The 10,888-nt window shown below is 32.4% G+C and overlaps 2 protein-coding genes across 2 annotated transcripts; both read right to left on the bottom strand.

The window, feature by feature from the left end:
• Positions 1-5,312: 5,312 nt before the first annotated feature.
• LOC111392683 lies at positions 5,313-7,055 on the bottom strand. Its single transcript, XM_023018072.1, has one exon. The coding sequence runs from the start codon at positions 6,589-6,591 to the stop codon at positions 6,271-6,273; it is 321 nt and encodes a 106-aa protein (XP_022873840.1). The 5' UTR covers positions 6,592-7,055; the 3' UTR covers positions 5,313-6,270.
• Positions 7,056-7,321: 266 nt separating this feature from the next.
• LOC111392666 (WRKY transcription factor 55-like) lies at positions 7,322-9,040 on the bottom strand. The gene is made up of 3 exons (XM_023018043.1): positions 8,522-9,040; positions 7,722-7,853; positions 7,322-7,337 (listed from the first exon to the last, which is right to left on the bottom strand). Exons 1-3 carry the CDS (start codon positions 8,962-8,964, stop codon positions 7,322-7,324), a joined length of 591 nt encoding a protein of 196 aa, XP_022873811.1. The 5' UTR covers positions 8,965-9,040.
• Between the last annotated feature and the right edge of the window lie 1,848 nt (positions 9,041-10,888).

Below are 10,888 nucleotides of genomic sequence, written 5' to 3'. Positions count from 1 at the left end.
AAAAATAATAAAACATTCTCACACCGTATTTAATACTTTCATCTTCTTCTTCCATATCATAAACAACATCCACAAATCCCACCCCAGTCACACCAAAACCTCAATCACTGTACCCTCATCTCCATTTTTCATAACATCGCCTTCAAATTTTCTTTCTTCAACCTAGATTTTGTCAATTCCTCCTCTTTCTAGTTCCTTGTATGCTTCACCACACCTCTCGTTCTGTTATGACTTTCTCACCAGCCAAAGTGATCATCCTCCGAAATGGCTCCATCTTCACCCACAAATTCTAATGGGTAAATGAGGCAATTCTGTTATTTCATCAATCATATACTGTAGTTTGGATTGTTCCAATTCAATTAAATTATATAGCTCATGTATTTTAGAAATTACTTGTTGCTCTTGTCTCAATTAAAGGACAAAGATGTCACCGAGGTGATTGCAGTCAGAAGAGAGAAGTTGGCTTCAGTTCCTACCGATGGTGGTGCAGTTGTTGTAGCTGTACCTACTGCAGCAGGCGGTGCTGCTGCCCCAGCTATTACTGAAACAAAGAAGGAAGAGAAAGAAAGAAAGAGTCTGATGATGTAAAATGCTACACTTCGTTCTTTTTCATGACATCCTTTTTGTTTTCTTGGATCAATTTATGTGCTGAAGAGAATTAATACCGAGACTTGTGTTTCTATAGTTGCAAGATATGGGTTTCAATCACTTCAACTAAAAAATGCGAAACAGGACTAACCAATTCTTTTGAAGTTGCTGTCAAGTTAATTTTAGAAAATTTTCACATTGTTCTTGGTTTGGGTACTTAGACTTGCTTAGGAAACGATAAATTTGTTTTTTAAGTGAACAAGTTGCAGATATTGGCAAACGGGAATTTTTTCTGCTTGAGTTTGTTTATTTTGATTTGATGATTTTACGTACCGTATGTGCAAGTGTATACCTATTGTTATTCTCCGAAAAAATTCCGTGTTTTTTTTTTTATTGTTTTTTTAAATGAGATTAAGTTAATACTGTTAGAAAAGCAGAACAATGTGAGGAGAAGAGAAATGTATCAAAAGAGCAACTAGGTATTTCAAAATGGTCAATGTGGAGAGAAATTTATCACTTTTTTAGTGTTCATCACATTTGTGTCACTTTTTAGATTTTTGTCATTTTTTGAATGTCTTTTTTCTTTTATGTTTGTCACTTTATCAGTTGCTTTCTTGAAATTTTTATCACATTTTTTAATGACAAACATCATTTTTTAATAAAAGTGAGATTGTATGTTATTTTTTAATATAAAAGTGACACTAGACTTCTAACGGTGACATTTTGTCTCTTTTTCAAATTCATCACTTTTTAAATTTTTGGCACTTTTTTAAGTAGTTGTCACTTTTTTTGAATTTTTGTCACTATTTTTCAATCATTTTCTTGGAATTTTTATCACTTTTTTTTAGTGATAAACATCACTTTTTAATAAAAGTGAGATGGTATGTAAATTTTTAATATAAAAGTAACATTAAACTTTTAAAAGTGACATTGTATCACTTTTTAATTTTAAACAGCATTTTCTACTTCCAAAAAATTTTTCATATGATTTTTTAAAAGATCCTTAATTTTAAGGATATTTTTGTAAGTTGCCCAATCAATAATCTCAGGCAACCACAAACCAATAATTAGAGCCCAAAGAAATCAAATAACAAAATGAGCCCAACATAATTATTAGAGTCCAACAATAGTAGCCCAATTTAATTAGCCTAAATAGCAAACTGAGATCAATTGAGAAGGTCCAAGTCAAATAAACAAAACACATCCCACAGTCACAAACCAACCGAAGTCCACTGAGAACCTTCGTCGATGTCGTCGGCTACAATCGACACACCTAGGCTTTGCCTACCAAACTTGAGGGCTCTGATCACTACCTTCAACAGAAACGACACCACCACAGGAAAACCCACTTTCTATACCCATCGAATCACCACAAAACCATCATCGAACCATCGAAGGAATTCCAACAAACGCTGCACAACCACTCGACTGTTACAATCAATCGCAGCGCAAGCTTCTTCTGACGTCCGAGACCACCTCGACTGACAGCAACTATACTCCAATGAAGATTTAAGTTTATGGTAAAAAAGAGAAAGTCAGGGGGAAGGAGATAATACCAAAGCCCAGAATCAATGCTTTGATACCATTGTGAAATAGGTTTGATATAACTTTTAGAGAATAAGGTTCTTTTTACTTTCCCTCCTCTTCTTTCATTATATGGTAAAATCGAGAGTACACAAACATATAGAAACTCAGTAATTATGAAAATACAATAAACTCTAGTTACACCCCTGCCTAATTTACATTATTTACTTCCTTAACATGGAGTAATCGAATTGAAGTTCAACCACACCTCTCTTAATTATTGTAAGCTCGATATCTTTCCCTTCATGTGATTTTAATAATCAAATATCTGAAAAACTCAATAAATAAAGACGTAAAAGATACATAAGATTGAACTATATTATTTTGTAAGAACTAAAATTGAACATTTTATTAGTTTAATTAATGTAACTTTGTAAATATTAAAAATTTTAATTATAGTACAACTCAACTCAAACGGTTCCATAATTAAATTTAAAACAAACGGATACACTTACTAAATACTCGAAAATTTCGAGGTTCGATTCAATTCTCTTTAATATCCAGCCCTAATTTTTGTCGCTTTATTTCCCGATAAAGAGAATAAAGTATCCCATAATATGATGGTTTTCTACTCGTCTTACCTTATCCAAATTGAGAACAATCAACCTAAAAACCGAAAACATATATATAAATATATAACAATCATATAGGGATTCTATGGACTATGGTAGGTAAAAATACTGCTAAAAACTACGTTTTACTTGTCACACATAAATTTCAAAAATAAATTGAATATGCTCGATTATCCAAATATATATCACATCAATGTCATACTCATATGAGACGATAAAGTTAAATATAAATGTAGTTTCATGTGTTATACCATATGAGATTTTATTATATATAAACGAGGCAATTTTTCATCCCCCCCCCCACCCCCCCCCCCCCCCCCCCCCAAAAAAAGAAAAAAAAAAAGTGTCCACTTTTGGGAGAAAAAAATTGGTGTTTAAAATGGCAAGTCGTATATTATTCTAATTGATTTGAACTCACCATGGGCCACTAGATGTTCATTTGTAGTTGAATATTTCAACATGTAATCACGCAAATCTTAAATTGCAACTAGATAATAAAATACCATACGATCATCTTCTATATGCATACATTACAAATATTTCAACCCCAAAAAAAGAAAAAAAAAAAGTGTCCACTTTTGGGAGAAAAAAATTGGTGTTTAAAATGGCAAGTCGTATATTATTCTAATTGATTTGAACTCACCATGGGCCACTAGATGTTCATTTGTAGTTGAATATTTCAACATGTAATCACGCAAATCTTAAATTGCAACTAGATAATAAAATACCATACGATCATCTTCTATATGCATACATTACAAATATTTCAACATATAATCTCGCAAATCTTGAATTGCAAGTAGTTAATAAAACATCATGTGATTATCTTCTGTATGCATATATTACAAATATAAAATATCACAATGTTTGGAATGGAGTAAGTGGCCGACAAATAACCTCGATATGTTTCAAAAATAAAAGGATGTTGTTTGGAGATAATAAGCACATGAGAATTCATGAGATTGAAAAATATTCTGATTCTTTAAAAGATGTTCATAAGAATTCTTTTTTTATTTCATTATTATTTCAAGACAGTCTAGCCAGTATCTCAAAAAATAAACTCAATTATTACAACAACCCAAATTGCCTAATTCGATATGAACTCAAAGCTTTATTAGATATTAGTAGAGAACATGACATAGGGTTTGTTTGGTACATCTTTTGCTTATGCTCTTACTTGTAGAAGAGCTTCCTGAAGAAGCGGCCTTAGGTCAACTTTTCATCTTTTTCCAAAAGTTCTTTTAGCAAATTTCTTAGTGTTGATTACTTTTTGAAGGCCTTGCCAAATGAGTTATAATTTATATAGAAAAAGTGGTTATAAATTGTTGTAGAATATGAGCTATTTATAGTTGCTTGACATTCTTGAGATTTATGAGGAACTTATATCCATTATCCCATTGTCTTCCACCATCACCAATAATCCAGACAAATAATTATGTCCACTAACATATATAATAATGCTCCACAATATCCCTTGATATTTAATACTATAATTCTCCATAACTCGTACATCCATTTTCTTCTGTTAATATGAAGGTTTATACATGCAACCTTTCTTGAATAAAGGAGATTTAATATTAAAATGTTAAAACCTTGTTATATACAATGATTAAAATATGTTAGTTAACAACTTTATATTGTATATTTAAACATTGTACCATAGATCGATGAGAATAAAGTAATGCATTTTCGTATACAACGTTGCAAAATAGAATATACTTCTAATATCATGGCCACCATGGTAATATTTGTTGTTGTCAACTATGGGCAATGGTTAAGCCAAAAGACATTAATTGATGGAATTTCATTTGTCGATTCTTTTTGAGTGTATTTAAAGGTACTTTTATATTTCATAAAATTTTACGACTTAAAAAAAGTAATAATACAAGAAAAGTCTAAATTTTTTTAATAGATTGCAACATAAAATACAATGCTAAGCTATAGTAAACATTATGAAGAACACAATACCAACTTATAATCCTATGTAGTATGATACTATTTGTTTCGAATTACTCTAGTGGATCCAAAACGTGACGTGCACTTACAATGAATGCCAGTTGGACGTCGGATCCGTCATCAAGACTAATTTTGACTTGCCTTTTACTTTAGGACTTTTCTTCGACTAAAAAAAATTTAGAAAATATTTAACCAGCATGTAATCAACAAAAATACCCATACAACCACGTTTGGAATATATTGAGAACCATACGTCCCTCCAACATATTTCAAACAAAGTGATATAATCACAATAGAATACCAACTAACTCCATTTATAATAAAACCCTAAACAATCCAATATGCAGCTCTAATCTCCTCGTCACCTCCTAAAATTGAAATAAGATATTTGTATTAAACTTTAACTATCTCAAAATAATATATACTTGCTCAATGTAAATCCACTAATTTCTAACCAAATGCTTAACATACACATAGCTGAAGCTTATGGCTTGTTTGATTATCATTTTTTTCAAAATATATTTTTCTCCCTCCTTTTTTTTTAACCACACATTCTTTATTAAAATAATATTAAACACAAATCAAAAGTTTTTCATTATCTTTCAACCATACATTATTTATCAATCTGTTATTCTAAAATTCATTTTTTCATGAAAATAGGGCTCAAATACCCTCTTAATCTTCCAGTATTCTTCAACAAAACTCAAATAAATCGACTATTTAAATCCAAAATAATTTCTTTTCCTTTACCCACTTCCTTTAAAAGTCCAATGGCTGCCCCTTTTTTAATTTCAACAAGAATATCTTTATAATAGTCAAAACGGTCTTCATTACTTGTTATCTAAAAATTACATATATTTATCAAATCCCACCATTCAATAGTTTCAATTAAAATTTGCCAACACGTTTGCATAGACTTTGGGTATAATAATCTTTAATAAACTCTACCATTTCAAACTTTTTACTGTGAAAGAAACCAACATGAGGTTTAATTTTGAATTTAATCAACTAGCCAAGAACTATTTAAATTCAACATTTGAATAAATAGCTCATTAAACTAAAATCAACAATTCATTTCGAATTTAAGCCAATTATAATCCATTCTTCCTACATTACCCACAACTTTCTACTAAATTTTTGAATTAAATGTTCTGATATTTTAACTGGATATTATCACTGTCACTTTTGTCAATATATAGACATCTTTGTTACTTCATCTAAATTATTTATCATACCTTAGTGTATATTCATATGTATTCAATCATCAGACTACTCTGATAGATAACAAATTTTTTTTTCTCGCTCCTGTACAAATAAATTATTAATATCAAATCAACGGTCTAGCTAGGAATCAAACAAATAAAAAATAATAAATATCATAATAAGAGTACAACATATGCAGTAAAATAAAATAGTACATAACAAATGTAAGACTTAGTATTTTGTTAAAAAGTTTGACCTCAACCATGAAAAATCTGTGAAGCAGCTAGGAGTTTTGTAGCAGCAATTGGCCGCTGCAGCTCTAATCCCAATTTGTTGGTTCATTGCACAAAGGCTACTTTCAGCTCAATTAGTGTTTCTTTTCTCTAGCATTGTCCCAATTCTCATCAATGGATGAGAAGATGAGCTCCATGCTATTGTTGCTGCTACTACCAGAATTAAACATAACATCGGCAAAATCTGTCACCGGCTGGTAGTCCGGAAATCGAGGGCCGGACGGTCCTGCACTGCCACCGCCACTGGCTGCGATATTGCTGCTACTACTAGGCCCGGCACCACCCGTTGTACCTGGGTATCGAAACGCTAGGGTATCTAAAATGGAGGGTGTAGCTTCCACTTGTGGCGATGGCTTGACTTCAATTGACAACCAATGGCTTACGGGTGGCTGCATGGCGGTAGTTTGTGAAACCGTCCCGTGTTCAATGGGTGGTGGTATGGTGGCAGATGTTGCGGTGGAGGGGATGTTGCAAATGTGATTGCCTCGATATGTCACCTCGAATGTGTAGAAATCGTCGTTGAGCCGCTGGACTTGCTTCTTGGCCGGGCATTGGTAAAGCTTTTGGTGGGTGCATCTGTAGTAGCTCCTGAAATTTGAGGACGAGAATTGAAAATGGCCAAATAATTGCTCAATTTTGTTTCATCAAAGATGAATTACGCCAAATGATTAGTACAAAATATAAATGAAGAAATATCCAAGATTCGTTCATGAGCCCATTTGTCACCTTGTCTATTTCATGTGGTACCATTTTATTTTTTCATTGGCTAGGTTACATTGCAAAGGACGACAACTATAACGACTGGTAGCATGCCAGGGACCTATTGTAATTATTTTTATTCGTCAATGGTATAATGAAAGATAGAGAGTTTCAACCAAAAGAAAGTTGTTGCATGGTAATGAAATCCGTTCGATCCTTGACATTTCACCTCTGTTTGAGTTCCATTTTCTAAAATCTCATTTTTTTTTGTCCCATTCTGATTTTCAATCATATTCTCTCAATAAAATAACCATGCACATAAACCAAAAATATTTTCAGACTTTTTAATCACACATTCCCCGAAAATTCCACTATTACAAGACTCATTTCTCATAAAAATTAGGGTTCAAACAGATATGAGGTCCATTAGAATGCAGTGGTACTGAATTCATTAGAAGAAAGAGTTAAAAATTTCACATTGATTTAGTATAAAAATACTAAATACAAGGCTTTGGATAATTCTCTTAATAAAGTTGATATTTTTAAAATTAAACCCCAAGTATTCATATAATATCATAGATCAAGTAAAGCTCGAAACAACAATTTGATCCAGCTAAAGCTCAAACTAGCATTTGGATGTCTATTGTTGGTGTGATCAAATGAACCACCATCTTGTATAGACATATAAGGGTAGAAATTACGTATCAATTTAATATAAAAATACTAATTGACGTATAAGAAATTGCATTACTCCTTTGAATAATATTAACATTTTAAGATGGAACACAAATCTTAGTGAGGAATCAAATATTAAATGTAAGTATACCTTGGATGTTTACATCCCAGAATCTCTTTTTGACCATATTTTCTCCAAGTAAAACCATCTTCTGGTGGAAGATCAAGATTTCCCATCCGAGGAGCAGGTACCCTTCTCACAATTTTGTCGGCTTCATCCTTTCTATATAACCAAAAGTATAAGAAAGCATTAATACATGGTGAAGATGCCATAGTTTTAGTGTATTTTTCCACTAGAGGAGTTCGACATGTACCAATTATATCGGCTTATACGAAATGAAAAATTAACATGAAATCAGAAATATATATGAAACAAAAAGTGAAATGGTAGATCTGCAACATTAATTCATGGATGAAGGCAAATAGTGCTTACTGTGGAACTTCTTTCTCTAGAAACTCAAGCTGTTAGAAATGAGACAAATTAATTGGTTTCCATTATGTTTCAAATTCGCCTCTTCACACATATAAGGGTGTTTATTCTTTATCAGAGACATAAAATGTACACTATTTTTCATGAAAAAAGGGGAAGGTGAGACTTGAATTGGTACACTTTTGTCTATCATGACACCATGCTGCAAATGTGTCCACAGGAGATAAACCCAATGTGATTGATAATTTTTCTAGTATATAAACCTATTCTTGCATGAACTTTCATGAACTTCTTGAATTGGAACCTGAGGCAGAAGTTCTTTGATTCTTCCCCTTTAATTTTCTTTCTTGGTCAAAACATCAGTCTTTTCCAAGAAACGAAAAAAACACAAGGTGTCCCTCTGAGGATACCCTTACCTAAGAAAACAGGCATGAAGATTATCAAGGAATGAAGTTTCTAACCTTCTTCTGCATCTTTTAAAAGAAGTCCCCGGGCTCAGATTCAATGCATCCGTTGGCTTCTCCGGCACCCTATCGCCCCTCCACCTGTCTGCACCACCTTCCAAATCCCTCCCACCAGCCGTTTCATGTCCGATGAGTTCCAAACCGTGTGAGAAAGCGCTGCTGCTGCTGTGGCCTAAAATAGCTTGAGCATTAAGCAAATTCATTGCCTGATTATCAGTACTTGTGCCTGCACCACTTCTTAACCATTCCTGAATTCCTATGTCGAGTTGCCGATGAAAAACTTCATGGGATAATCTCTCTTTTACTCGACTAAACGCCATAATGATCTCGTCACATGATCTTAGAAAAAAATCACGATGGTTAGCCAAATTTGGCAGATTTTCTTCTAGGTCTTTAGCCAACTTACACCCATATAAAATCAAACCTCTGTTTTCCTCCATTTTTTTTTTCCTTGGGTTAATTTGTGTTTGGACAGTGGTACATTATAAGCTCATTTAAAGGAGAACAAAAATTGTTTAAGAGTCTGTTTCTGTGTAGGTGCCTTTTGGGAAAAAATGCACTGCACTAAATTATTCAAAGTATTTTGCATATTTTGAACACGCCGAGTAGAAGAAACTTTAGAAAATCATGACCAAGTCACTCGTCTAATTCCTAGCAGTTTTTCATGTTCTGAGTTCATACCCACAAGAAGTCCACGAGAAGACTTGGCCTCATAGAACCAAAATGGAAGGATACCATGAACAATTTCCCTAAGGTTGAAAATTTGACTGATTATATAATTAAAATGAGTGAAAATTAAAAGATTATTATATATCGGGTTGTATTCAACTGAGATTTTGATGAATTTTAAATATTGTTCTAATTTCAGGTGTCCTCAATTGAGATTTCACTAAAATATAAGTGTTCACAATTGAGATTTAAATGGATTTTTATGAAATCCATTAAGACTTAGGTATCCTCAATAACTCATGGATTTATGTGGATTTTATTAATACAGAGATTCTAAATATTTTGATAGATTTCAGGATATAAAATACGTATAATTTTTCAAAATTTACCATTTTTTAATGAGATTCTTATGGATTTTGTTCAATCTTTTAAATCCACAAAATTCATTAAATTTTATAATCTTTTAAAATCCATCAAAATCTCACGTCGAAAAGGGCTAATCAGTAGAGGGATTAAGATAAACAATATGGTCATTTATTAGAGATTATCTGGTTTGGGTTGGAAAACTTGACTTCTAAAGTTAAAGACCATCTGGAACTGGAAAACATTTTGTTCTTGGAGAAGTCAGATTCTTTGGATCTTAGGACTTTAGTTTCTTTGAAACAGCCCATGACAAATGCTTTTGTTCTTTTGTAAATTTATGGACCCTTGGAACTTTCTTCTGTTTCCTAGCTTGTTGGGAAAATTGCAACAGCCATTCTCAACCTTTAACACATTATATCTCCGCCCTCATATTCTTTTTCTCTATAATTGCTCTATAGTATCCTCCTTGACATCTTCAATACTCCCACTAGGCACTAGTAGAGTTGACAAAATGTTTTGCCCACTCCATCGTAGAACCGAGGTAGGGATTGGGAATATGGTCCGCGCATCAACCCGCCCCGACTCTTATTTTTTACGTGTTTTAAATTTATATTATATTTAAAAATGAAAATAAATAAATAAGTAAGTCAACCGGATAGAAAATTGGGATATTTACTCCCCACACCACCATCCAGATTTTCCTACTTGTGCGGGGGGATGAGGAATTCAACCTCATCTAAGGCTTGTTCGATAGTGATTATGAGAATTAATTTTTTTATCGTTAGAGAGAAAAGTCGATCTCACTTGTGAGAGAAGAAGTAAAAAATGACGACTGATTTAGGAAAGTAACTTTAAAAAATTTGATTTTTTGGGATGAATAATCAGAACCAAACATACACTAAATTGTCATCCCTACTCGCTGACATTTGTTTAGAGGAGTCACTCAATAAAATGTTTATAATTAGATTTATATTTAAGTGATGTAGAATTGTATTCTTAACATACATATACTAATTGTAGATTATAAACTAAGAGTTACAAATTGCTAGGTTGACATTAATGGGCAAGAAGTTTTGCATTTTCTTTTTTAGCTAGTTTAGAGGTAGTTTACAAAAATACCCTAAAAAATAGTGTGCAATAAATTTTTAATGAGGGTTCACATGCACTAAAGATGAAAAGTCAGAGATCTAAATGTTGAAGAAAAATATAATTTGGGATCTAAGTACTTAATTAGTCAATTGTTAAGAACTGCAGCTATAATTTTTCATTTTTGTTCTCCTTTTCTCTGATTAATTGGACTGTGGCTAAATTCGAAGAAATTTTGGATTTTTT

The sequence above is a fragment of the Olea europaea genome, unplaced genomic scaffold (assembly GCF_002742605.1).
Source record: "Olea europaea var. sylvestris unplaced genomic scaffold, O_europaea_v1 scaffold959, whole genome shotgun sequence".
NCBI lineage: Eukaryota > Viridiplantae > Streptophyta > Magnoliopsida > Lamiales > Oleaceae > Olea > Olea europaea.
Note: the sequence above shows the minus strand (reverse complement) of the source record. Positions and strands in the feature narration are given on the sequence as shown.